Source organism: Oryctolagus cuniculus, chromosome 11, assembly GCF_964237555.1.
Source record: "Oryctolagus cuniculus chromosome 11, mOryCun1.1, whole genome shotgun sequence".
In the NCBI taxonomy this organism is placed as follows: Eukaryota; Metazoa; Chordata; class Mammalia; order Lagomorpha; family Leporidae; genus Oryctolagus; species Oryctolagus cuniculus.
In genome coordinates, this window is record NC_091442.1 from 22811595 (window position 1) to 22839589 (window position 27995).

At 44.5% G+C, this 27995-nt stretch overlaps 1 protein-coding gene across 4 annotated transcripts in view; it reads left to right on the top strand.

Annotated features, from left to right (window-relative positions):
* Window positions 1–27995, top strand: part of UQCC1 (ubiquinol-cytochrome c reductase complex assembly factor 1) — a 134495-nt gene that overhangs the window by 67712 nt on the left and 38788 nt on the right. For all 4 annotated transcript variants that reach the window (XM_002710826.5, XM_017341660.3, XM_008256062.4 and 1 more), the window contains one exon: window positions 11373–11481. In XM_002710826.5, coding sequence (XP_002710872.1) covers window positions 11373–11481 — 109 coding nt within the window. The remainder of the gene's footprint in view (window positions 1–11372; window positions 11482–27995) is intronic.

The window sequence follows — 27995 nt, forward strand, 5'->3', positions numbered from 1 at the left end:
AATGAGGACAATTTATAATGGGTAAATTATTATGTAGATTAGAAGAGGTTATAAATGCAAATGTGTCTTTTCAAGATGTATTTTTAAAGATTTTATTTATTTATTTGAAAGACAGATTGACAGAGAGAGAGGGTTAGATCTTCCATCCACCAGTTCACTCCCCAAATGACCGCAGTGGTCAGGGTTGGGCCAGTTGAAAGCCAGGAGCCAGAAACTCTGTCCAGGTACAGGAACCATCTTCTGCTGCTTCCACAGGTACATTAGCAGGGAGCTGTGATGGAAGCAGAGCGGCTGAGACTCTAGCCAGTATCAGGTGGTGGCTTAACAGGCTGTGCCACAACACCAGCCCTGCAAATGCATCTTACAGTGAAAGTCTCAGACGCGTATTAGAGGATTTAATAAAAAGTGGTATGGTTGTTACTATTTGCCATAAGACAAAATTGGTATCTTTAGCTCATTATTATTTGACACTTATGGTCAGTGAGTTTTTCTTCCTTTGTTCTCTCTCTGCCTGCCTTTTATTTCATTTTATTTAAAAATTTTTTTTTCTGCCTGCTTTTTAGAGCTATTAAGGGAGTGATTGGATTAAGACTTGAATGCTCCTTTTTTTCTTTACTAGCTGGATTATTTGCCTTCCTTATATGTTAAAGAGATCACTATTATTTATGAGCTGCTGGAATCACTGAGAGACAAGGATAGTACTGTGAAGCTTGAAACTTCAATAATAAATTGTGGGTTTAAGAACATCATCAAACTTGCAAGGAGCAACAGGAGTCGCTCCTAACCATTTATAGTTTATTTTGCATTCTTAAGGTCAATTTTAATTATTTTTTGGAATGGAATCACCCCCAACCCCCAGCCCCTGCAACAGAGCTTTAAAATCTTGAAGTTGAATCATTGGCAAAATGTAATTTGACCTCTCAACATTTAATTTAAGCATTTATTATGAGGAATGCATCCACAATGTGAATTGATGTGGAGCTCCCCTGTTCTTTTGTTTGAACTGTGGAATAGCTTACTTACTGACACAAAGATTATTGTAAGCTCGGAGTCTGACAGGTATTGGCTTTATTTTACAGTGGGTACCAGAGTCATCAAGACATTGTTTTTATTAATCATTTTGAATTTATTTATTTTTCTTTTACCTTCCAACATTCTTTAACCTTTTCTGGACAGTTCAGGTTGTCCTGATAACCCTCAACTGTGTTTTGCCAGACTATGGTCTGGCACGAAGTAGATTTACACTGTCCTGTTGAACCTCAATTGCTCTGCTATTTTTTGGTGTCTGTTTTAAAATAAAATTTTAGTTCTTCTTTTCCTGTTGGGCTGCCAGCAGTTACTTTCTGTTGTTACAGGTATGCTTGTCTCAAGTGAGTTGATCTTTTCTGATGTGCTATTTCTAATTTGATGCTAATTTTTAAATTTAAATTATTGCTTTTCGGAGGATGAAATAAAAAACAGAGCAAATGGCTTCTGGAGGTTTTATTCTATTCATTAAAGGGGGCAAAAAACAAACAAAAGATAAAATCAAAAGCCCACAGTAACTTAGACCAATTCTGGGATCAGATTATCTCTGTTTGGATCTTAGCTTTGACACTCGCTTTTTAGTTTGGGCAAGTTACTTCTCTGAGATTCATTTCCTCAGACAGTGAAACAGAGACAGTAAGAATACCAGCCTCACAAAGTTGTAAAGATGAAATGAAGTCATCTATTTAATGCATGTAGCCAAGTGCCTGGCACAAAGTCATGTTAGCTATTAATTATAACACTTGTCTATTTAGGCTATGTAAAGTTTTTCTTTTTTCCTATTAGTCATTTTTATTTTTTTTAAATGATTTATTTATTTATTTGAAAGGTAGCGTTACATAGAGAGAGGGACAGACAGATCTTACATTGCTGGTTCACTCTCCACATGGTTAGAATGGCTGGGACTGGGCCAGGCCATAGCCAGTAGTGCAGGACCCTGCCTGGGTCTTTCATGTGGGTGACAGGGACCCAAGTACTTGAACCATCTTTTGCTGCTTTCCCAGATAAATTAGTAGGAAGCTGGATTGGAAGTGGGGCAGTTGGGACTGGGGACTTAAACCAGAACTCATGTGAGACTCTGGCATAGCAGATGACAACAATAAGTGCTACGCCACATTGCGAGCCCTTCCATAGTCTTTTTTTTTTTTTTCAATTATTTATTTATGTACTTGAAAGGCAAAGTTACAGAGAGAGAGAGAGAGAATCTTCCATCTGCTGATTCAAATGGCTGCTAATGGCTGGGGCTGAGCCGTGTTGAAGCCAGGAGCTTCATCTGGGTCTCCCATTTGGGTGCAGGGGCCCAAGCACTTGGGCCATCTTCTGGTGCTTTCCCAGGTGCATTAGCAGGAAACTGGATTGGAAGTAGAGCAGCCAGGACTTGAACCAGCACCCATATGGGATTCTGGCGCTGCAGACAGCAGCTTTACCTGCTATGCCACAGCACTGGCCCCCCATTAGTCTTTTTTTTTTTTTTTTTTTTTTTGACAGGCAGAGTTAGAGAGTAAAAGAGAGAGACAGAAAGGTCTTCCTTCCACTGGTTCACCCCCCAAATGGTTGTCATGGCCGGCACGCTGCGCCGATCTGAAGCCAGGAGCCAGGTGCTTCCTCCTGGTCTCCTATGCGGGTGCAGGACCCAAGCACTTGGGCCATCCTCCACTGCCTTCCCGGGCCACAGCAGAGAGCTGGACTGGAAGAGGAGGAACTGGGACAGAATCCGGCGCCCCGACCGGGACTAGAACCCGTGATGCCAGCGTTGCAGGTGGAAGATTAGCCTAGTGAGCCGTGGCACTGGCCAGCCCCCATTAGTCTTTTTTAGAACAGAAAAAAATAAATTGAATTCAGCCTGGATCAGATGTTATCCTAATAGTTAAGTGAATTAGAAAATCCATTAATCTATGATCTCCAGGTGTCCAGAAAGTTTCACTGGGGCAATTGTGGATGAAACACAAATTTGGAGTTAAGATTTCATCATGTGGGGCTGGTGCTGTGCCATAGTGGGTAAGGCCACTGCCTGCAGTGCCAGCATCCCATATGGGTGCTTGTTCAAGACCCGGCTGCTCCACTTCCAATCCAGCTCTCTGCTATGGCCTGGGAAAGCAGTGGAGGATGGCCCAAGTCCTTGGGCCCCTGCACCCACAAGGGAGGCCCGGAGGAAGCTCCTGGCTCCTGGCTTTTGATCGGCACAGTTCCAGGTTTTGTGGCCATCTGGGGAGTGAACCAGCGGATGGAAAACCTCTCTCTCACTGCCTCTCCTTCTCTCTCTGTGCAACTCTGACTTTGAAGTAAATAAATAGATCTTTAAAAAAATTTTTCATCATGTCCATTCATTTTGTAGCAGAAGTGTTTTCTCAATGTAAAAATAGCGTGTAGGGGCCAGTGCTGTGGTGTAGGAGGTAAAACTGCTGCCTGCAGTACCGGCATCCCATATGGGTGCCACTTTGTGTCCCAGTTGCTCCACTTCTGATCCAGCTCTCTGCGATGGCCTGGGAAAGCAGTAGAAGATGGCCCAATTCCTTGGGCCCCTGCGCCTGTGTGGGAAACCGGGAGGGGCTCCTGACTCCTGGCTTCGGATCGGTGCAGCTCTGGCCGTTGCAGCCATCTGGGGTGTGGGTCAGCAGATGGAGCACCTTTCTTTCTGTCTGCCTCTGCCTCTCTGTAACTCTGCCTTTCAAATGAATAAATAAATCTTTTTTTTTTTAAAAAAATAGTGTGTATAGAATGCTAACTCTGTGAAAAAAGGGAAAGAAAAGATGCTACCATTTATTTGAAAAAAGAATATGTACACATATAAACTTGTATGTAGATGATGTGTAGAAGGATTCCTAAGAAACTAGTAACTGTGGGTGCTTATAGGAGAGGAACTGGTTGGCCAGAGGATGAAGACAGAAAGGAGACTTAGTTTTTATTACCATGTGTATATTACCTTTTAAAAACAGTTCTTAGAGAAAAGAGTAAACTGAATATGATAAGCTGCAAGCCTAAGAATTGGCCTTCAACTGCTTGTCTGGACATATCCAGGGAGCTGTCTAAAATGTGGGCCCACTCTTTAGCTCTGCTTTTCCCTTGCAGAAGATAAACATAAAAGTTCTTTACAAGCTATTTTTCTGTCATTAACTACCTAGAGAATTTGATTCACAAACTCAGGGCAAAAATTATTTGAGCTTTTAGTTAGCTGATTATGTTGCTGACAGTTTGTTAGCTCTGTGGATCAGAATCTTATTTTCCTAGTACATTCCTGTGTGATAAATTTGGTAAAGAGCTTTATATTTCAAGAGTTTTGAGTCAGTCAAGTGTCCATTAACTAGTTACATACAGTGTTTTTAGAGTTTGCCCTCTTTCCATTTGCAAGTTTCATTCCATATTTTCTAAACTGTTAGTGCTAGCAGCACTAAATGCAAGTTATAACAAGCATATCTCCCTCCCTCTCTCTCTCTCTCTCTCTCTCTCTCCCTTCCTCTCTCTTTTTTCTTTCTTGTTTATTTGTTTATTTGGAAGTCACAGTTAGAGAGAGAGAGAGAGAGAGAGAGAGAGAGAGCGCTCCTCCATCTGCTGGAAGATCTCCAAATGGCTGCAATGGCCAGGGTCGGGCCAGGCCAAGTCAGGAGCCAGGGACTCCATCCGGGTCTCCTATGTGGATGCTGCCCTCCCAGGCATACCAGCAGAGAGCCATACTGGACAGTGCTGATCCCACAAACTTTTCTAAGGCTGAGAAGAAAGGCTTAACTTCATAGAGACTCATCTGCTCTTGGTGTCAGGGTCCTAATCTTACTACATTTCTCTTCCCAGTGGCTGACCATTGTCTACTGGGTAAGGTCTAGACTTTTAGTGTGACATTTCAAAGCCTTTCAGGACTTTTCTAGCTTCATAGTTCTGCTTCCTATACCCTGTCCTCTCCCAACTCCCCCAGTCTAGCTATTGTTTCCTCAACAAGCACTGAACTCTTTCGTTGCCCTGCCTACATTTTTAATGTTTCATCTGCTGGAAATTACTTTTATATTTTGTTTCTACCTGTCCAGCTTCAGCTCATCCTTGGACACCCCAGGAAAATTTCTCTGATCCCACTCAGCCAAAAGTAATCCTTTCAAACTACATTGCATTTTACTCTTGGGACACATCGGCAGTCTCTTTTAAGGGCTGCTTGTAAGTGACTTGTTTTACCTACACTAGTAGATTGCCTACTTGACAGTTGGGTTCTAGTTTTAGCCGTTACTCTAATTCCCACAGCAAACAACCATTTACCTTCAAATAGCAGGAGCTCAATTTATGGTCACTGAGTCAATTAAGTGTCATCTCGAAAGTGTCTTTGTCTTTTCAACTCAAGTGACCATTTGAGTTATTATCTGAAAGGGTTATAGAACAAGCTGTGTTGGAAGTGTCCTGGCTGCTCCACTTCCAATCCAGCTCCCTGCTGGTGGCCTGGGAAAGCAGCTGAAAATGACCTAAATGTTTGGGCCCCTGCCACACATATAGGAGATAGGAATAATCTCCTGGCTGCTAGCATTGGCCTAGCCCAGGGCCTGGCTCTTGTGGCCATTTGGGGAGCAAACCAGCAGATGAAAGATCTCGCTCGTGTCTGTAACTCTGCATTTCAAATAAATAAATCTTAAAAATCAAAACACAACAAAACAAAACAAAACAAAACCCTCTTCGCTCTATGTTTATATAGCTAGAAAATTTATGGTCTGAGAAAATCTGTGCCTTTTAAATCTCAGAGGGCAGGTGTATTAAACTACAGAATTTTCAAATAAATGAAGAATTCCATTACCTCACTATTACTGTTGATGAATTGGCCTCTGACGACACTTAAGCATCAAAACACACAGCGTCTTTTCAGGTGAGAGGCTGACATGAGTGATTTGATTACCTTTTAGAAAAATCTTATGTAAAAGGACTGTTGAACTTCCCAGTTTGTTTCTGCCCTGGAATATGCCCTATGTTATGTAAGTAGCCAGATCTTTTTCCATGGTCTGTTTTGTTATTGTCACAGCATGTTATTACCGAGGCTGAGTTCAGAGAATAGAAATTTACAATTGGGGCCGATGCTCTGACGTAGTAGGTTAAGCCGTCACCTGTGGCACCAGCATATGGGCACCCGTTCAAGTCCCGGCTGCTCCACTTCCGATCCAGCTCCCTGCTGATGTGCCTGGGAAAGCAGCAGAAGATGGCCCAAGTGCTTGGGGCTCTGCACCCTCATGGAAGACCCAGAAGAAAACTGCTGGCTCCTTGCCCAGCTCCAGCCATTGCAGCCATTTGGAGAGTGAACAAGCAGATGGAAGACCACTCTGTGTTTCTCCCTTGCTCACTCTCTCTCTCTCTCTCTCTCTCGCTAACTCTGCTTTCAAATAAATAAATCTTTAAAAAAAAAAATTTACAATCTCAACATCCTCAAGTTTACTAGAGATCATGTAGTCAGCCTTTTGTCAGCTGAGTTGTCACTAAGTATTTATTCACTTTTCAGTAACAAATTCTCTGGTTCTTGAGGTCATCCATTGTATCATGCAAATCTGCAGACACTTCTCTGTAAGTAGTTTGCTTTTTTTTTTTTTTTTTTTTTTGACAGGCAGAGTGGACAGTGAGAGAGAGAGACAGAGAGAGAAAGGTCTTTCTTTGCCGTTGGCTCACCCTCCAATGGCCGCCGCGGCCGGCGCACTGCGGCCGGCGCACCGCGCTGATCCGATGGCAGGAGCCAGGTACTTATCCTGGTCTCCAATGGGGTGCAGGGCCCAAGGACCTGGGCCATCCTCCACTGCACTCCTGGGCCACAGCAGAGAGCTGGCCTGGAAGAGGGGCAACCGGGACAGAATCCAGTGATGCGACTGGGACTAGAACCCGGTGTGCTGGCGCCACAGGGTGGAGGATTAGCCTATTGAGCCACGGCGCCGGCCTAGTAGTTTGCTTTCATTCTTAAATATTTAGTAAATCTTTCTTTCCATGGCTCACCCATTGGTTCTGATTCTAATTCTTGGATTAACAGTCTAATCATTTTTCTACAATATTTGAGGCAACTTCCATTTTTCTCCAAGTTAAATATTTTCTGATCTTTCATTTCTTTTTCTTGCCTCTTCAGATACAATGTTTACAACCACGGACGGGGTCAGTGTTTGGCACAGTGGTTAAGAAGCTGGGGTGCCTGCATCCCATCCAGCCTGCTTGGAGTTATGGCTACTCTGCTTTCAATCCAGCTTCCTGCACATCCTGGAAGGCAGCAGATGTTGGCCCAAATAGTTAGGTCTCTGCCACCCACATGTGAGACCCAGATTGAGTTCTGGGCTCCTGGCTTCAGCCTGGCAAAGCCCTGGCTGTTGTAGGCATTTGGGGAATGAACCAGTGGATAGAAGACTTCTGTCTGTGCATGTCTGTCTGTCTGTCTGTCTCTGCCTTCCAAATAAATTGGAAATAAATAATATGAGAAAAATAAAACAATGGATTCTGATCTATGCTGGGCACAGCCTCTGACTTTGCACGTTGAAGATACTATATTTCCATTACTGTTTTCAATACATTAATTTGGGGTGAAGGTGGGGGCACAACCTCCTCCTCCTCGACTGCCATTCAGCGTAGATAGGCAGGATTCATCTACCCTACACTACTGTAGTTCTGTTAGGTCCAGGCGCAGGACCGTAAGTTTATCTCCGTTCAGATGCCTCTTGTTTGATTTAACCCATTAAGGACTGGTGCTGTGGCACAGTAGTTAAGCTGCCTCTTATGATGCTGGCATCCCATAAGGGAGGGCTGATTCAAGTCCTAGCTGCTCTACTTCTGATCCAGCTCCCTGTTGATGTGCCTAGAAAGGCAGGGAAGATGGCCACTTGGGCCCCTGCCACCAGTTTGGGAGACCAGGATGGAGTTCCTAGCTCCTGTCTTTGGCTTAACTCAGCCCTGTTGCAGCCATTTAGGAAGTCGACAAGCAGATGGAAGGTCCATCACCCCCTGCCCCGTGTGTGTGTGTGTGTGTGTGTGTGTGTGTCTTTCCCTCTCTCTCTGTCACTTTCCCTTTCAGATAAATAAATAAACAAATCTCAAAAAGATATTCAGCCAATTAAAACAGCCTGTTGAAATATAATTTTGGTTCATGGTTGGGTCATCCAGCATATTTGTTCTCTTACCCAGCTTCTTGTCATCTGTAAATTTGATAATTATGTTTTCTTTTCTCCCTCTCAGTCATTAACAGAGATGTTGAGGCAGGCCAGGCTGGATTCACTCCATCATACTATGCTACTGCTAGATTTTAATGAGAAGAATTTATTGTGTACTGAAATAGAGTTGTCAGATTAGACTGAATATAATTCTCACTTAGGTGTATTATGTGAGATATGAAGCAGAGGCCCTCTGGACTGATTTGAGGCAATGTGGTATAGTCAGAAGTGCCCTAAATTTGACTCTGTGATGTTTGTTTATTTTTTTAAAAAATTAACTTTATAAGAGGCAAAGAGACAGAGAGAGAGAGAAAAGAGAGAACTCCCATCAGTTGGTTCATTCACAAAATGCCTGCAAAGATGGCGGGGGAACTAAAGCCAAAAGCCCAGAAACTCAGTCCAGATCTGCCACATGGATGGTAGGAAATCAGTTACTTGAGACATTGTCCTTGCCTTCCATGTCTGCATTAGCAGGAAACAGGAAGTAAAAGCTAGAGGGGGGCCTGGCGCTGATGCTAAAACCTGCGTCTGCAGTGCCAGCATCCCATATGGGCGCTGGTTCAAGTCTCGGCTGCTCCCCTTCCAGTCCAGCTCTCTGCTATGGCCTGGGAAAGTAGTAGAAGATGACATGCACCTGTGTGGAAGACCCGGAAGATGCTCCTAGCTCCTGGCTTCAGATTGGCCATGCTGCAGCTGTTGCAGCCATTTGGGAAGTGAACCAGTGGATGGAAGACTTTTCTCTCTGTCTCTCCATCTCACTCTCTATAACTCTACCTCTCAAATAAATAAATTAAAATCTTTAAAAAAAAAAAAAGTGCCAGAGGGAAGTATCAAACCCCAGGTACTCTGATATAGTCCATGGGTATCTTAGCTGTCTTTTAATCAATAGGCCAACTATGTGCCCCTATTAATTAAATCATGGAAAAGTTATTTTTTAATTTAACTTGAGAGAGACAGAGCTCCTATCTGCTGATTCAATCCCCAAATGCCTATAACAGCCAGAATTGGGCTGGGGCTAGAGCCAGGTCTCCCATGTGAGTGGCAGGAATTCAATTACTTAAGCAGTCACCATTGCCTCCCAGAATTTACATTCGTAGGATGCTGGAGTCGGGAGCCAGGGCCAGGAATCAAACCCAGGCATGTCAGTGTAGAGCATGGGTGTTTTAACTACTAGGTTAAACATGCTCTTTATCCATTTATATATTCAGCAAATATATATTGAATGCCTATTGTACTTAATCCCTGAAGAGATAGAATATTGAAAAATAGGGGCCGGCACTGTGGCATAGCAGGTGAAGCCATCACCTGCAGTGCTGGCATCCCATATGGGCACCAGTTCGAGACCCGGCTGCTCTACTTCCAATCTGGCTCTCTGCTATGGCCTGGGAAAGCAATGGAAGATGGCCCAAGTACTTGGGCCTCTGTACCCACATGGGAGACCCAGAAGAGGCTCCTGGCTCCTGGCTTCTGATCGGCACAGCTCCAGCTGTTGTGGCCAGTTGGGGAGTGAAGCAGTGGATGGAAGACTTCTCTCTCTTTCTCTCTCTCTCTGCCTCTCCTTCTCTCTCTGTGTAACTCTGACTTTCAAGTAAATAAATAAATCTTTAAAAATATATATATATATAATAGAAAAATAAACAGACTTGATCTTTCAGTAGAGTTTGTGTTCTAGTGGGGAAAACAATTTGATAATTACACATATATAACAAATACTTTCTGTGATCTGTGTTGTCCAACAAAATGTAATGCAAGCTAAATATGTAACTTGAAATTTTCTAGTAGTGGGGCTGACACTGTGGTGTAGTGGGTTAAGCCTCTGCCTGTAGTTCCAGTATCCCCTATGGGTGCTGGTTTGAGTCCTGGCTGCTCCACTTCCGATCTACCTCCGTGCTGATGGCCTGGGAAGGCAGTAGAGGATGGCCCAAGTGCTTGGGCCTCTACACTCATGTGAAACGCCTAGAAGACGCTCCTGGCTCCTGGCTTTGGATCAGCTGGGCTGTTGCAGCCATTTGGGGAATGAACAAGTGCATTAAAGACCTCTCTCTCTGTGTTTCTCCCTCTCTCTGTAACTCTGCCTCTCAAATAAATGAATAAATCTTAAAAAACAAACAAATAAAAAAGTCTTCTAATTAAAAAATTTTTTTCTACTAGCCACATCTTAAAAAGTAAAAAGGAACCAATGAAGTTAATTTTAATAATAAATGTAACCTGGCCGGCGCCGCGGCTCACTAGGCTAATCCTCCACCTAGCGGCGCCGGCACACCGGGTTCTAGTCCCGGTTGGGGCGCCGGATTCTGTCCCGGTTGCCCCTCTTCCAGGCCAGCCCTCTGCTGTGGCCCGGGAGTGCAGCGGAGGATGACCCAGGTGCTTGGGCCCTGCACCCCATGGGAGACCAGGAAAAGCACCTGGCTCCTGGCTCCTGCCATCGGATCAGCGCGGTGCGCCGGCCGCAGCGCGCTGGCCGCGGCGGCCATTGGAGGGTGAACCAACGGCAAAGGAAGACCTTTCTCTCTGTCTCTCTCTCTCACTGTCCACTCTGCCTGTCAAAAAAATTAAAAAAAAAAAAAAATAATAATAAATGTAACCTATTATATCTGAAACATTATTTCAACATAAAGGCAATATAAAAATGAATGAGATTCTTTTTCTCTAACCAAACCTTTGAAATCTCAAGTTTGTACTGTATCTTACTTTGAACTAATATTTAAAGTACTTGAGAGCTACTGTGGTAGCTAGTGGCTACCACAGAGGACAGTATAGTTCTATATCTAGCTTTACAGTTTGTGGTGTTGAACAAATCATTTTCTTTTTGTAGGGCTCCTATTTTCATCTGTAAAATGAAGGATTCAGACTTGCTTATCTTCTAATAAACAAATGTCCCTTTTATGTATGACAGAGCCTTCTAAGGTACTCTAGATAGGCTGTTTCTTGATTTGGGTGGTGCTTTATGTGGGGGCTCAGGGGGGTATACACACACACACACATATAGTATTATAAAAATTCACCAACTATAAACTTAAAGTTTATGTGTTTTATAGTGTTGGGTTTGTACTTTAATAATTTTTTTTAAAGAAATAGGTCGCTTCCAGTTTTTTGATTGAATGCCCATTGCCAGAATCACTCTTCGATAAGCAGGCCTTCATTGGAAATGTGTCATGTGAAAAATGCAAACAGCCAGTGACTGTTTCTATGTCTTCTTCCCCATGCCAGGATGTGTCTAGTCCGAATGAAGCAGGAAGGCCGGAGTGGGAAATACATGTGTCGTATCATAGTTCATTTTATGTGGGAGGATGTTGAGCAGCGTGGCAGAGTCATGGGGGTAAGTGAGTGCTACCAGATTCTGGTTCTAGACAACCCTGATGAAAGATTAATCGTCTGACTAAATTTGCAATTTATGATGTTCCAGAATGTTTTGCTTTTAGATTTCTGTGAAATGTTGCCTATGCCAAGTGTTGGTTCAGTTTAAGTCACTTTTCTTTTTTTTTTAAGATTTATTTATTTATCTGAAAGTCAGAGTTAAACACACACACACAGAGAGAGAGAGAGAGAGAGAGAGAGAGAGGTCTTCCATCCAATAGTTCACTCCCCAGATGGCCGCAATGGTTTGAGCTGTGCTGATCCAAAGCCAGGAGCCAGGAGCTTCTTCCTGGTCTCCCATGAGGGTGCAGGGGCCCAAGGACTTGGGCCATCTTCTACTGCTTTTCCAGGCCATAACAGAGAGCTTGAATGGAAGTGGAGCAGCTGGGACTTGGACTGGTGCCCATGCACATTATTTTGAAAGTCCATTTTCCAGGGTTGGTGCTGTGGCATAGCGGGTAAAACCACTGCTTGCAGTGCTGGCATCCCATATGAATGCCAGTTCAAGTCCTGGTTGCTCCTCTTCCTATCCAGCTTTCTGTTATGCCCTAGAAAAGCATTGGAAGATGTCCCAAGTCCTTGGGCCCCTGCACCCACTTGGGAGACCTGGAGGAAGCTCCTGGCTCTTAGCTTTGGATCAGTGCAGCTCTGGCCATTGCAGCCATCTGGGGAGTTAACCAGCGGGTGGAAGACCTCGCTCTCGCTCGCTCTCTCTCTCTCTCTGTAACTCTGCTTTTCAGATAAATAAATAAATCTTTAAAAAAACAAAAGTCCATGTTTCTTGAGCTTTTTAAAATACTCTCATATATTTTAGATATGTTTTTATTTAAAACATTTCTTTTTTACATTTAAAATGTTCTGAGGCTAAATCCTGGCTATTTACCTCCTTCCTTAATAAGTAAGCACTGTTTCCAGTTTGGTGTGCATCTTTTATGACTTTTTCCTATGTTATCTTTAGAAAATATGTAGTACTGGTTTTGTATGTGTGTCTGTGTATATGTGTATTTTATTATCTGTGATATCATTTTTATGTACTCATATACAGCTTTTTTTTTTATTCAGCAGTGTCTTAGAGATCTTGGACATGCTCAATCATGTTTTACTTTATTGTAGTTATTTTCACATACTTCCATATTGTTGTCTAGTGATATTGTGTGCTTGCTTGCTTGCTCTATATAAAATCGAAGTCTTTGAGATTTTATCATGAAGTTGATAGTTGTCTGCTTAGAATCTGCATTGAGAATTTTTTCACATTTTCCTGTCCTTGAAGGATATGCATGCAGAGGACGCACAGCGGACATGGGTTTTCCTCTTAGTATTTTCATTTCTTTGTCTGAGACAGCAGGCCATTGGTATTTCCAGTCCTTCTAAGAAGATGATTACATACTCCCCAACTGGCCTCAATGGCTAGGGCAGGACCACGCCAAAGCTAAGAATCAGGAGTTTCATCTGGGTCTCCCATGTGGGCGAAGGGACCCAAGCGCTTGGGCCATCTTCTGCTGCTTTTCCAGGTGTATTAGCAGGGAGCTGAATTGAAAGTGGAGCAGCTGGGACATGAACTGGCCACCCATATGGGTTGCTGGTGTCACAGGAGGCAGCAGCTTAACCTGCTGTGCCACAATGCCAGCCCCATCATCATCCATTTTTTTTAAAGGTTTATTTGTTTATTTGAAAGAGTTACACAGAGAGAGGAGAGGCAGAGAGAGAGAGGGAGAGAGAAGTCTTCCATCTGATGGTTCACTCCCCCCATGGTCACAACGGCCAGAATGGTGCTGATCTGAAGCCAGGAGCCAGGAGCTTCTTCCCAGGCTCCCACATGGGAGCAGGGGCCCAAGGACTTGGGCCATCTTCTACTGCTTCCCTGGGCCATAGCAGAGAGCTGGACAGGAAGTGGAGCAGCCGGGTCTTGAACCGGCACCCATATGGGATGCTGGCACTTCAGGCCAGGGCGTTAACCCACTGTGCCACAGCACTGGCCCCATCATATTTTTTAATTTTTGACAGGCAGAGTGAACAGTGAGAGAGAGAGACAGAGAGAAAGGTCTTCCTTTGCCGTTGGTTCACCCTCCAATGGCCGCCATGGCTGGCGCGCTGCGGCCGGCGCACCACGCTGATCCGAAGGCAGGAGCCAGGTACTTATCCTGGTCTCCCATGGGGTGCAGGGCCCAAGCACTTGGACCATCCTCCACTGCACTCCCTGGCCACAGCAGAGAGCTGGCCTGGAAGAGGGGCAACCGGGACAGAATCCGGCGCCCCGACTGGGACTAGAACCCGGTGTGCCGGCGCTGCAAGGCGGAGGATTAGCCTAGTGAGCCACGGCGCCGGCCCATCATCATCTATTTTAAAATTAGTATTTAACTCTCTTTGTAATTGTCCTTTATTTCCTTTTTTGTTTTTCTCACTATCATGCCTTCCTGATGTCTAGCTGCCCAGAGTGAGATTGGTGGTCTTTAAGCCAGCTGAGCATCCCATGTGCCCTCAAGTACTTACTACCCAACCATGTGTCAGCACGTAGTAGACACAGTGTGGTGTTAGTAGTCTCAAAGTGTCCCACTGAATGGTGACCAGTAATAGCCCTGGGCAGCCAAAGCCTTGGCTGACTGCCAGGCAGTGATGCAGTAGCTCTTCTGTTGGTGAACTTGTTTTTCTTATCACTGTTGACTAAACTCTACTGGAAGCTCAGCCACTAGCGCCATGTGGGCCACAGCTGTCCCATACCTAATGGCCTAATAAGTCATAACCTGCTGACTTCTGGACCACAGGAGTCTTTTAATCCACATCCTCCTCTTTCCAGTGAATTTCCTTCTGGACCTCCATCTGTGTCCCAGTCACAATCATCAATACTTTGAGCCTCCTACTGTTACTTTGTAATGTCCCTGCTACTTAACTGTAAGCCTTATAAAGGCAGGAAGCAGTCTTGCTTATTTTTTCCTTATGTAATAAATATTGAGCAAGTAAATACTTGTTGAATGGATGAACAGATTGAACTTCAGCCTGTGGAATTTTGTTTTAAATCCAGTTTATTCACCAGACAAATCATAACTGATTTATTAGTGTTGGTCCAGATATCTATCAGTACAGTCCTGCATGAGCTAGTCTGTTATCTCATGTTTTTTGTTTTTGCTTTTTTAAAATCTGGATTGTTCAAGATATGGTGCTGCTTTTACGGAAGTCTTTTAACTTAGTGTTTCTCAAATGTTTTTGTGCCCACAGTTTATGTGACTATCTTGTTAAAAATATGGATTCTGACTGAGTAGGGGTGGGGCCAGGGCATCTACATTTTCAAACGGTTTCTTGGGAACTGTCGGTGTTGCTAGTGGTGCAGGATGGGGAACAGGCAGCCACAATTTGAATACCAAGTTACAGGTGATGCCACGGTACAGGCTCTTACTTGCCTTCATAAGGAGGAATACTCAAGCTCTGTTTTCATTTCAAAGTCTATAAATAAAAGATGATTAGAAAATAATAGAGATCTGGAAGAATTGGGAGATTATTATTCCTTTTTTGTTACAATTTCCTTGATCTCTTCCCACTCTCATGGCTTAAATATATATATATGTAAACATATATAGGCAATTGCCTATATAAACATATGTTGGCCAAAAAAAAATGCATTATGGCACAGTGGGTTAAGCCGCCACCTGCACCGCTAGCATCCTATATTGGAGTGCTAACTCAAGTCCCATCTGCTTAGCTTCTGATCCTGCTCTCTGCTAATACGCCTGGGAAAGCAGCAGAAGATGGACCAAGTACTTGGGTCCCTACCACCCATGAGGGAAACCTGGATACAGTTGTAGGCTCCTGGCTTTGGCCTGACCCAGCCCAGGCCATTGTGGCCATTTGGAGAGTAAACCGGGAGTTGGAAGATCTCTCTCCATGTCTCTCCTTGTCTCTATGTGACTCTGCCTTTCAGATAAATAAATAAATAGGGGAAAAAACTGTACTGTATTGGTTCAGTGGTTAAGACACTCCATATCAGAGAACCTGGTTTGGGCCCAAGCTATTCTACTTGCAATCCAGCTTCTTGCTAAATGTGTACCCTGCGAAGCAGCAGATGATGCCTAAGTACTTGGGTCCCTGCCACCCTTATGATAGAGATCCAGATAGAGTTTGAGCTCCTGGTTTCAGACTGGCCCAGTCTGGGCAGTTGTAGGCATTTGTGGAGTGAACCAGCTAGTAGAAGATCACCTTGTCTATCTCACTGCCTTTCAAATAAGGTGAAAATAAGTTTAAAAATTTTATGTAAAGCACTTCTAAGTTGTGAATGAATGTGTATGGAAGAGAATGTGTGTATGTGTAGAGGGACACTCAGTCCTTGTGTGTCCCATTTGAAGAAATGGAACATGTGGCTGGGGGAGGTATAAGCAGTGTGAAGCCAGTCTGGCCAGGTCCTCACCCCAGCTGGCAAGTGTCTCCTCTTCTGAGCTTCAGTTTCTTCATTTAAGAAAAGGTGGTGGCATTGAAGGGAATTAACTACATGCTTTCCAAGTTTTTTTCAGCTTTGAAAACCTTTGATTTAAAGGTGGTAATTTGCAAATCTATCTCTGTGGTATTTGGCATCCCAAGTGAACCTCTGTAAGAAAATGCATATAAAAAATAGAATTTATAAAACCAATCCATGTAGTGGTGATTTTTCTCTGGCCAAAGAATTCCTAGAAGTCATTATCTGAGTGGATTGGTATGGGGAAGATCAAGAACCAAGAAAGCCACTTGTGATTAATGATGAGTTAGAAATTTGAATCAAGAACTCCTTTGAGATTAGAATTCCAGTCTTCTTTGCTGTAAAAATTTTCGTTTTACAAAAATTTGTTTCATACCAGCTTTTTAGGAGCCCAACTATTGTGAAAAATGGAGCAGACTCATATATCATTGTGAGGCTGGTACAAAAAACAATTATTAAATTTGAGGTTACAGAAATCACATCAATAATTTAGAATGTTCTGACTTAAAAAAACATTATTTGGGATTTAAACATATAAATTAGCTGTGGAAATAAAGTTCATTATATCACCTCATCTGGTCTTGTTTTATTTCATTAACTGGTTCTTAAAAACCTTTGTGAACAGAGTTGCAGCTGAAGAGATTGGAGACCATTTTTCCTTGGGCCTTTGCCGCACTCCTGAGTGTTGGTAAGAGTAAAGAACTAAGACTTGACACAGCTGTAAAAACAGACAGCGCCTTTGGCCTCAGCACTTTCTCCTGTGCAGGCAGATTTCAGATGTAAATTTCACTCTCTGCCTCTCCTACTAATGAAGTAAGTTCTTTTGCCGGGTTTGCAGCCAGGTGTGTCCAGTCTTGTGGCTAACCGGCGCACTTTACTTAATTTTTCCATTTGTGACATTTCAACCAAACTTAAAAAACAAATATAAAAATTAGCTCAAGGCAGTGGCTCAAAGTGTTAATGGTAACCTTAGGCTGGCTAAACAACTTCCTTTCAGTTCTACCCTGCCAGACATCCCCACCTTGTGGCTTGAAATGAGCAGGTTTAAGCTTTCCAGGCCATGGAGGCAGAGGTGGGGAGGGGTGGGGATGGGCTATAGTTAAGAAAGTAGAGTTATATTATACTTATCAATGGTCCCCAGTATGCCAGTTGCTGTGAAAGACCTCCAAAGATTTCTTGTTATCAGCATTCCAGAATAAGAGTGAACCTTCTGCCACTCTTTGTCTCCTGGTTAATTTGAAGCTGAGCTGCATGATGGGATGGTACAGAAGACCTAGGAAGAGGAGGGGGAACTGTGGGCCCAACTGGATTCTTTTGTGAAATTCTGCTTTGCCTTTCTGAGTCCACATTTTGCTTTGCAATGTCCTTTGTGATCACACTCCAACTACCTCTCCAGACTCATTCCCCTGGTTCTTCTTCTTCTTCTTCTTCTTCTTCTTTTTTTTTAAAGATTTATTTATTTATTTGAGAAGTAGAGTTACAGATAGAGAGAGGGAGAGACAGAGAGAAGGGTCTTCCATTTGCTGGTTTACTCCCCAAATGGCCGGAGCTGGGCCAATCCAAAGCCAGGAGCCAGGAGCTTCTTCCAGGTCTCCCACGTGGGTGCAGGGCCTAAGCACTTGGGCCATCTTCCACTGCTTTCCCAGGCCGTAAGCAGGGAGCTGGATCTGAAGAGGAGCAGCGAGGACCCGAACCGTCGTCCACATGGGATGCTGGCTCTGCAGGCGAAGGTTTAGCCTGCTATGCCACAGCACTAGCCCCTCCCCCTGGTTCTTCGGAAGCCTTCTAACACATGTGCCTGGCACTTAGTATTCAGTGAACATAACATTTCATCCTTGCTTCACATACCTTTCTCTCCAGCCTGGCTGAATGCCTTGCTATTCCTCTCGCATGTCTTCTGATGTGGTGCATATATCTAGATTGCCCTAACACCCCAGCCACAATTCCTTGACATTCTCTCACTCCAGACTGGAAGCCAATCCCAGTTTCCTCTAGCAAGAAGTACCATAATAAATTTTTTTGTGATAGTGTGGTATAAACAGAGCCTTCCCTCTCTGGTTTTTTTTTTTTTTTCTTTTAAGATTTATTTATTTGTTTGAAAGAGTTGCACAGAGAGAGGAGAGGCAGAGAGAGAGAGAGAAAGGTCTTCCATCTGCTAGTTCACTCCCCAGATGGCCACAATGGCTGGAGCTGCACCAATTCGAAGCAAGGAGACAGGAGCTTCTTCCGGGTCTCCCACATGGGTGCAGGGGCCCAAGGACTTGGGTCATCTTCTACTGCTTTCCCAGGCCATTGCAGAGAGCTGGATGGGAAGTAGAGAAGTTGGGACTTGAACTGGTGCCCATATGGGATGCTGGCATTGGAGGCGGTGGCTTTACCTGCTAAGCCACAGCACTGGCCCCCCATAATAATTTATATGTAGCCTCCTTTGGATTCTTACTGTTACTATTTTGTATTTTTGTTGTTCACCTGTGTTGACCATCTTCCAGATGAATTCCTTGGGGGCAGGAGCCCATGCAAAGTGCCTGTTCTTGTCTCTTATCTGAGTGGGTGCCTAAGAAGAGAGTTCTGGAGGTCCATAATAAGTACTGAGAAAAGGGGGGCAGGGAGACATCCTCTTTAATTCTGAGTTTATTTGCTGTGTTAGTCTTAAATATTAGAAGTAAAAGAATTGAGAAATCATTTTGTCTACTGTTTATTTTTGTTTCTTTATATTGTTTCCTTAAATTATTTAATTTTAAAAACCTCAATTGGCTGGCGCCACTGCTCAATATGCTAATCCTCCACCTGTGGCACCGGCACCCCGAGTTCTAGTCCCAGTCGGGGCACCAGATTCCGTCCCGGTGGCCCTTCTTCCTGTCCAGCTCTCTGCTGTGGCCCGGGAGTGCAGTGGAGGATGGCCCAAGTACTTGGGCCCTGCACCCACATGGGAGACAAGGAGAAGCACCTGGCTCCTGGCTTTGGATCAGCGCGGTGCGCCGACCGCAGTGGCCATTGGAGGGTTTACCAACAGTAAAGGAAGACCTTTCCCTCTGTCTCTCTCTCTCTCACTGTCCACTCTGCCTGTCAAAACACACACACACACACACACACACACACACACACAAAAACCTCAATTTATACAGAAGGTATTTTATGTTTCTAAACTAATAGAGGCTTTAAATTTTAACAAACGCTTTAGTTTTTCTGAAAATTTCCTTCCAGGCCTCTGAAACTCCCTTCCATCTCCTCCCTCCTCCCTGACAAAATTCTTCAAACAAACTTCTGTTTTACTATGAGGTAAAAATTTTGCTGTACTTTGCATCTCTAGGTCAAAATTTAAGCTCACTGCCAAAGGTATTGTTTTTAAAGACAAGGACCACTCTAAAGGTGCAGTCTTTGTGGCATTAGATATGAATGGTGTGAGTTTAAATAACTAACAATCTCTTGGGCTCCAGGCCATGAAAATAAGAATAGTTTTTTTGTTCTCATCAGTTGTTCTTTTGAAAGTTTTTTAAATGGCTTTGGCTGTTGGAGTGAATGCTCAGTTATTTGGGGAGGGAAGGCTAAATTCTCAGAAGGCAGAGTAATTCCATTTTGGGATTGGCTTATGAAGTTAAGCAGAGTCCAACTCAGATGTACCTCTGCTAGATGGATTCTTTTCTTTACACAACTTTCCTACCCCCAGGCCTTAAGAGGTAGCAAAAGTACACAGGGTGGGTGCACACATACCTGTATGTGTGCAATCAGGGTGCCAGTCTGATGGCTGTGGTTACCTGTCCTGAGTGGCACGCTGTACTTACTCCATTTCGAGGGTGTCCCAGAAAGAGAAGTTATAAACCTTGCTGTTTAAAAGTGAATGAAACATGAAACGCCCAACTATGTGTCTGATCATTTATTTTTCATGGCCATTTTTACCTTAATTTATAGATTGTGCGTTTCCTGAGCTCTGATTGTTTTTTGTGTTCCTAGGGTACCTAAAATGGAGCTCCATATATAATAGGCATATAGTAAATGCTTCTTGACACAATGAGTAAATGATAAGTAAACTTTATATCCTTTTGTTTCCATTTTTTTTCCCATAAGATTTATTTATTTATTTGAAAGTCAGAGTTATAGAGAGAAGGGCTGTCTCTCTCTGGAATACTTATAGATTTTTCTTGTCCATCTTTTTTTTTTTTAATATTTACTTATTTGAGAGGCAGAGTTACAAAAAGAGGGAGCGAGACGCAGAGAGGTCTTCCATCTGCTGGTTGACTCCCTAAATAGTAATAGCGGTGAGAGCTGGATCAGAAGAGAAGAACCCATATAGGATGACACCGCCTCAGGCAGAGGCTCAACCTACTATGCCACAGCTTCAGCCCCTCCTCTCCCTGTTCTGTTGTTACATGTTGATTGTCATCTCTCTCTTTATTGTAAATGGCTTCTGAACTAATTCCTTGACATTCTAGGGAGTCCTCTTACCGTATAATTGCTGGAGATTTTTTTCCTAAATCCCACATCTGATCTTGTCCCTGCTATATTAGAGACCTCTGAGGGCTGTCATTACATGTAGGACAAAATTCAAACTTCTTAATGCATATAGAAGACTTTGTAGATGTATAGCAGAATGTGCTTTTTCTTTGAAGAAAAAAACACTGAAGTATTTAGGGATAAAATATTTTAAATCTGTAAGCTCTTCAAATGGTTTAGCCAAAGAAAAAAGAGATCTAGAGATAGACCAAATAAGGCAAAAGATTAACAATTGTAACTGTAAAGACTATAGTAGTTTTATTGTATTATCCTAGCATCTTTTTTTTTTAAAGATTTATTTATTTGAAAGTCAGAGTTACACAGAGAGAGGAGAAGCAGAGGTCTTCCATCTGTTGGTTCACTTCCCAGTTGGCCTCAATGACCGGAGCTGCGCCGAATCGAAGCCAGGAGACAGGAGCTTCTTCCGGGTCTCCCACACGGGTGCAGGGGCCCACGGACTTGGGCCATCTTCCGCTGCTTTCCCAGGCCATAGCAGAGACCTGAATTGGAAGTGGAGCAGCTGGGTCTTGAATTGGCACCCATAGGGGACGCTGGTGCTTCAGGCCAGGGCGTTAACCCACTGTGCCACAGCGCCAGCCCCTCTAGCGTCTTTTTTTTTTTTTTTAAAGATTTATTTGAAAGGCAGAATAACAGAGAAGGAGAGACAGAGAGAGAAATCTTCCATCTGCAGATTCACTCTCCAAATGGCTGCAATGACCAGGAGCCAGGAGCTTCATCCAGGTCTCCTCTGTGAGTGGCAGGAGCCTGAACACTTGGGCCATCATCTGCTGCTTTCCCAGGCACATTAGCAGGGAGCTGGATCAGAAATGGAACAGCCACAACGCCAGCCCCATATTCTAGCATCTTTTATAAAAAAGGTTTAAAATTCTTCAAGGTAAAAAAAAATGGAGAGAAAATGAATAGTCATGTTTTGGCTCCAGCCCACTTTTGTCTGTTCTCTCACAGATGGCACCCTTGCCCCTGCAAAAAAATATTCCTGTCACACAGACTCGTCTTCCTCTTGTGCCAGACTTTCACTGGTGCCATACTGTACCTTGTTCTTCTGTGCCTCTAAGCTTAGTTTATGCCGTTTATGAATTGGTCTTATGCCCTGTCTCCTTTCCTCATGGCCCGGCTTCCTCCCACAAGCTCTTCTCAGCTCCACCCTCTGTATGGTTGCAGCATTTGCACAGACTTCTGGGGTAGAGCTTAGCATGGTGTGCTTTAACGACAGGTCTTTGTGATGAGTGTCTAACACAGTCACTTCTCACATGCTTCTTGGATGAACATAGCTTCTTGCTTTTGTTAGCATCTGGCTAGTCTTTCTCTCAGATACAGACTTTTTTTTTTTTTTTTTTTTTTTGACAGGCAGAGTGGACAGTGAGAGAGAGAGACAGAGAGAAAGGTCTTCCTTTGCCGTTGGTTCACCCTCCAATGGCCGCCGCGGCCAGCGCACCGTGCTGATCCGATGGCAGGAGCCAGGTACTTATCCTGGTCTCCCATGGGGTGCAGGGCCCAAGCACTTGGGCCATCCTCCACTGCACTCCCGGGCCACAGCAGAGAGCTGGCCTGGAAGAGGGGCAACTGGGACAGAATCTGGCACCCCGACCGGGACTAGAACCCGGTGTGCCGGCGCCACAAGGCGGAGGATTAGCCTAGTGAGCTGCAGCGCCGGCCTCTCTCAGATACAGACTTAACTCAGTGATCTCAATCACACTTGGCTTCAGTTTCTTTTTTTAAAAAATGCTTTTCCAGAATAGTGTTTTGTTGTTGTTGTTGTTATTTGTTTTTAAAATTCATTTATTTATTTTATTTGAAAGGCAGAGTTACAGAGAAGCAGAGGCAGAGAGAAAGAGAGGTCTTCTAACCATCCACTGTTCATGCCCCAAATGTCCGCAATGGCCAGAGCTACGCCAATCTGGAACCAGTAGCCAGGAGCTTCTTCTGGGTCTCCCATGCAGGTGCAGGGGCCCAAGGACTTGGGCCATCTTCTGCTGCTTTCCCAGGCCATAGCAGAGAGCTGGATGGGAAGTGGAGCAGCCGGAATTTGAACTGGTGCCCACATGGGATGCTGGCACTTGAAGGCGACGACTTTACCCATTGCACCACAGCACTGGCTTTCTGGGTTCAATTTCTCTGACATTCCTCCTCCACCACTGTGGGGAGCAACTCGGACTAGACTAAGTTACTGGAATTAAGACTTATTCTATGCATCTGCTCTCCCACAATATGGCGCTGGGAGAGGAGGAAACAGCTTCTACACAGCTGCCTTTCACCAACTTGACAAGCTGCAGGAGGTGCTCCTGATTGGAGGAGAGCAGCGTACTTGGCGTGTGGGTAGCAGAGTTGGGATTGGTGGAAGAGGACTATAAAGGAGGAGAGAGACAACATGCACCAGGAACATCTATCTGAAGGAACACCTGTGCAGCCCCCGAGAGAGCCGGCCGGCGGTGTGCCGCTCCCCCGCGGAAGTGGGGAAAGTGGCTAGGGGGAACCGCCCTTCCACGGAGGTGGAAGGGACGGTAGCCAACCCGGGAAGAACCAGGAGCAAACCCGGGGAGGGCCGAGCAGACAAAAGAACAGCGCAGGGTCCTGTGTCGTTCCTCCACGAAGAGGGGGAGCGACACACCACTACCATTACCTTGGCCACCAAAAAGGGTTCCTTTCTTTCTCACTCCACTGCCTCATGGGTTCTGTGGCTATCCCATTAGCTATACATTTAGTCTACTTTTAGGATAAATGAACCTTGGCACGTTAGACTTGTTGCCTCAGAGATTCTTAGTGGTTCTCAATCTGTGAAGAAGGTCAAATGTGTGTGTTTTGGAAAAAATCTTCCCAGGAGGTTTCTGATGTACATCTCTGATTAAAGACCATACAGTCGGGCTGGCGCCACGGCTCACTAGGCTAATCCTCCGCCTAGCGGCGCCGGCACACCGGGTTCTAGTCCCGGTCGGGGCGCCGGATTCTGTCCCAGTTGCCCCTCTTCCAGGCCAGCTCTCTGCTGTGGCCCGGGAGTGCAGTGGAGGATGGCCCAGGTGCTTGGGCCCTGCACCCCATGGGAGACCAGGAAAAGCACCTGGCTCCTGGCTCCTGCCATCGGATCAGTGCGGTGCGCCGGCCGCAGCACGCCGGCCGCGGCGGCCATTGGAGGGTAAACCAACGGCAAAGGAAGACCTTTCTCACTGTCCACACTGCCTGTCAAAAAAAAAAAAAAAAAAAAAAAAAAAAAAAAAACACCATACAGTCAGGGCTGGCGCTGTGGCACAGCGGGTTAATGCCCTGGCCTGAAGCACCAGCATCCCGTATGGGCGCCGGTTCAAGACCCAGCTGCTCCACTTCCAATCCAGCTCTCTGCTATCGCCTGGGAAAGCAGTAGAAGATGGCCCAAGTCCGTGGGCCACTGCACCCACGTGGGAGACTGGGAAGAAGCTCCTGGCTCCTGGCTCCTGGCTTGGATCGGCACAGCTCCAGCCATTGCGGCCAATTGGGGAATGAACCAGCAGATGGAAGACTCTCTCTCTCTCTCTCTCTCTCTCTCTCTCTCTCTCTCTGCTTCTCCTCTTTCTATGTAACTCTGATTTTCAAGTAAAATAAATAAATCTTGAAAAAAAAAAAAAAAAAGACCATACAGTTGGGGCCTGTGCTGTGGTATAGCGGATAAAGCAGCCACTTGTAATGCCTGCCGGCATCTCATATGGGTGCCAGTTTGAGTCTCAGCTGCTCCACTTCTGATCCACCTCTCTGCCATGGCCTGGGAAATCAGTGAAAGATGACCCAGGTCCTTGGGCCCCTGCACCCACATGGGAGACCTGGAAGAAGCTCCTGGCTCCTGGCTTCGGATCGGCACAGCTCTGGCCATTGCAGCCATCTGGGGAGTGAACCAGTGGATGGAAGACTCTCTCTGCCTCTCCTTCTCTCTCTGTGTAACTCTTGACTTTCTATCATATAAATAAATCTCTCTGTTCTCACCCTCTCATTTGTTTGTTGAGTAGGTGGAGGCTCAGAGAAATTGGGTGGTTTGGTTGAGGTCATAGAACTAGAAAACAGCAGAGTGAGGATCCCAAACAAGGTCATGCCAATTCTCAGTCCACCGTCCTCTGCATGTATTATAGTATCTTCCCCCAAAGTCAGCCTTTTCTCTGGTGGTGTACCGGACTTCCAAAATAACTTTTCTTGAATTGAGAGACATTCCACTTGTATGGTCCAGTCCTAAACCTGAGGCCTATTTTATTCAGAATTTCTAATCTAATACGGCAGGGGTTTCCTACTCAACAGGACTAATAGAGATTAAGGGGAGGAAAGACAGATGAGACTGCTAACAATATTTTGAATTTTTTTCTTCTTCCAGCATTTAGAGTCTGAATCTCTCCACATCCTCTGAATTTGCCTTGGTTGATTTTACATTTTTCAGAGACTCGTTGGTTGTGTTTTTTTAAGAGTGGAGGAACACCAAGACTGAGTACCATGCTTTGAGGGGCTGGGCCGGGAGACTAACAAAGGCAGTATTATACTGTGCTCAGCAAAGCCAGTAAATGAATTCAGGAGACACCTAGATGTGTTTCTAGAGGAGAGCATGAGGGGGAGGGGTCCTGGTGAAAAGGCAGAAAGGTGGGATTAAGATAAATTAAAATGGGGCCAGCACGTTGGCCTCTTCCTGTTCCCACCATTGCTTCAGATTTCTCATTCTGCTTAATTAAAAAAAAAAAAAAAAAAAAGCTAGTCTTTACCATGCACCTCGACAGTCACCCTTCCCTCCCCCACTTTCTTAGGAAAGGACCGAGTTTTAGGGCTTTCCCAGGATAGTACTGCAATGTCTGTTACTTGAGTGCTACATCTAGTGTCTGTTTCTGTTAAAATGAAAAGGACCTTAAAATAATCTGGTCCAGAGATTCTCAAAGCATGTGGTCTCCAGACCAGAGCCTCAGCTTCACCTGGGAACATGTTAACAGTGCAAGTGCTAGGCTTATACCCTGGATCTGCTACATTGGAAGCTTTGCAGATGGCACTCCGTAATCTGTTTTTTAACAAATCCTGCAGTTTGAGAACCACTGTCGCTAGTCTAATCCTGTTGTCCAGGAGAGTTGAGTATAAGTTAGAAACTAATTGAAGAGTGGAGCTCAGTTTCTTGATTGTCAGCTCTTACTGTTCTCCCTGCTCAGAGGAACGTGGGCTAATGACATGTGAAACTTGAGGCTGTCAACTGAATACAGAAACAAATCCCTGCAGTGCTAATAGCTAACACTTTAGTCAGTACTTTTTTTTTTTTTTTTTTTTTTTTTTTTTTTTTTTTGCCATGCACTTTATAAGCAACCATTTGAATTTTGCTGCTCTTAAAACAGTTTCACCTTTAAGGTAGGTGGTATTTCTATCCTAATTTTACAGCTGAGGCAGCTGAGACTCAGCGTGTTAGCTTCCTATACAGACAGACTACCACGGACTTGGTGACTTAAAACAAGTCATTCTCTCACAGTTACAGAGGCCAGAAATCCATCTCATGGGGCCAAAATCAAAGTGTGGGTAGGACAGTGCTCCCCCTGGAGGCGCTAGGGGAGAATCTATCTCTTTTCCCTTCCAACTTTTGGTCACTGCCAATGTTCCTTGACTTGTGGCTCCGTCATTTCAGACTCTATCTCTGTAGTCATGTTTCTGTCTCTTCTGTCTGGGTCTAATCTCCCTCTGTCTCTCGGTTTCAAAGATAAGGGTGAGTGCATTTAGGGCCCACTTGATTGATCTAGGATAACCCTCCACCTCAAGAATCTTTAGTCACAGCTACAAGATCTTTTTTTTTTTTTAAGATTTGTTTTATTTATTTGAAAGAGTTACAGAGAGAGGGAGAGAGAGATCTTCCATCTGCTGGTTCATTCCCCAAATGGCAGCAACAGCCAAGGCTGGGCCAGAGCAAAGATAGGAGCTAGGGACTTCATCCGGGTCTCCCGTGTGGATGCAGAGGCCTAAGCACTTGGCCATATTCCACTTTTCCCAGGTTCATAAGCAGGGAGCTGGATCAGAAGTGGAGCAGTAGGGATTTGAACCGGAACCCGTATGGTATGCCTGCATTGCAGGCAGTGGCTTAACCCATTATACCACAACACCAGCCCCTTTGCAAAGTCCATTTTGGCAATATATAGTAATATTCCTAGGTTCCAAGGAGTGAGATTTATCTTTTTGAGAGACTATTATTTAGTCTACCACACTTAGATAATTTTTTAAAAAAGATTTATTTATTTGAAAGCCAGAGTTACAGAGAGAGAAAGATCTTCCATCCTCTGGTTTACTCCCTAGATGGCTACAACGGCTAGGGCTGAGCCAGGCCAAAGTGAGGAGCTTTTTTGTGGTCTCCCACATGTGCAGGGACCCAAGCACTTGAGCCATTCTCTGCTGCTTTTTCCAGACACATAGGAGGAATCCGGATTGGAAGTGGAGCAGCCAGAACTCGAACTTGTACCCATGTGGGATGTCAGTGTCGCAGGCAGCAGCTTAACCCATTATACCACAATGCTGGCCCTGAGTCCATGCTATTAATCACTACACTGTATTGCCTGAAAAAGTTAGTACTAAAAATCATGACTCTGGTATTAGTTAAGATTTTTTTAAATTATTTATTTGAAAAACAGAGTAATAGAGGGATAAGGAAGGAGGAGGAGAGAGAGAAAGAGAGAGAGATCTTCCATAAGCTGATTTGCTTCCCAAATGGCTGCAACAGCTAGGGCTGGGCCAGGCTGAAGCCAGAAGGAGCCAGGAACACCATCTGGGTCTTCCAAATGGATGCCAGGGACTCAAGTAGTTGAGCCATTATCTGCTGCTTCACAGGCACATTAGCAGGAATCTGGATCAGAAGCAGAGCAGCCAGGACTGAAACTGTCACTCTGATGTGTGATGTGGACATCCCAAGCCATGGCTTAGCCTACTACATTGCAGTGTCACCTCTAGTTAAGATTTTTAACCTAAATTTATTTTTTTCTTCCTCTAACTTCCATAAGATTCACTGGTCATGCAACATTGAACCTGGTAGATATTAAGATTTGCATATATTGGTCCTAGCTCCTCCAGTTAGATGTTAATTCACAGGGGACAGCGATAAAAAAAAATGGAGATATAATTAATATGCTATAAACCTCACCATTTAAAATGGTCTTTTTAGTAAATTTACAGTGTTATATACCCATCACAACTGTCTGATTTCAGGCTATTTTCATTATCTCAGAAAGAAACTCTGTGCCCGTTGGCAGATACTCCTTACTCTTCCTTTCCCCATCCTCTGGAAGCCATTACTTTACTTCTGTGTCTATGGATTTACTACTCTGTTTTTCATTGGTGTATAGAAATACCTGAAGTGGGCTACCTTATAAAGAAAAGAGATATATTTCACTTATATTTTGGAGGCTGCAGATTCCAAGAGCATTGCACAGGCTCTTATGGGGCCCTTGGTGTATCTCTTTTTGACGGGGCCCCCTTGGTATATCATCTCGTTTTGATGGGACCCCCTTGGTATATCATCTCGTTTTGATGGGTGACCTTCTTACTGGCAGTCCCAAGGAGGCACA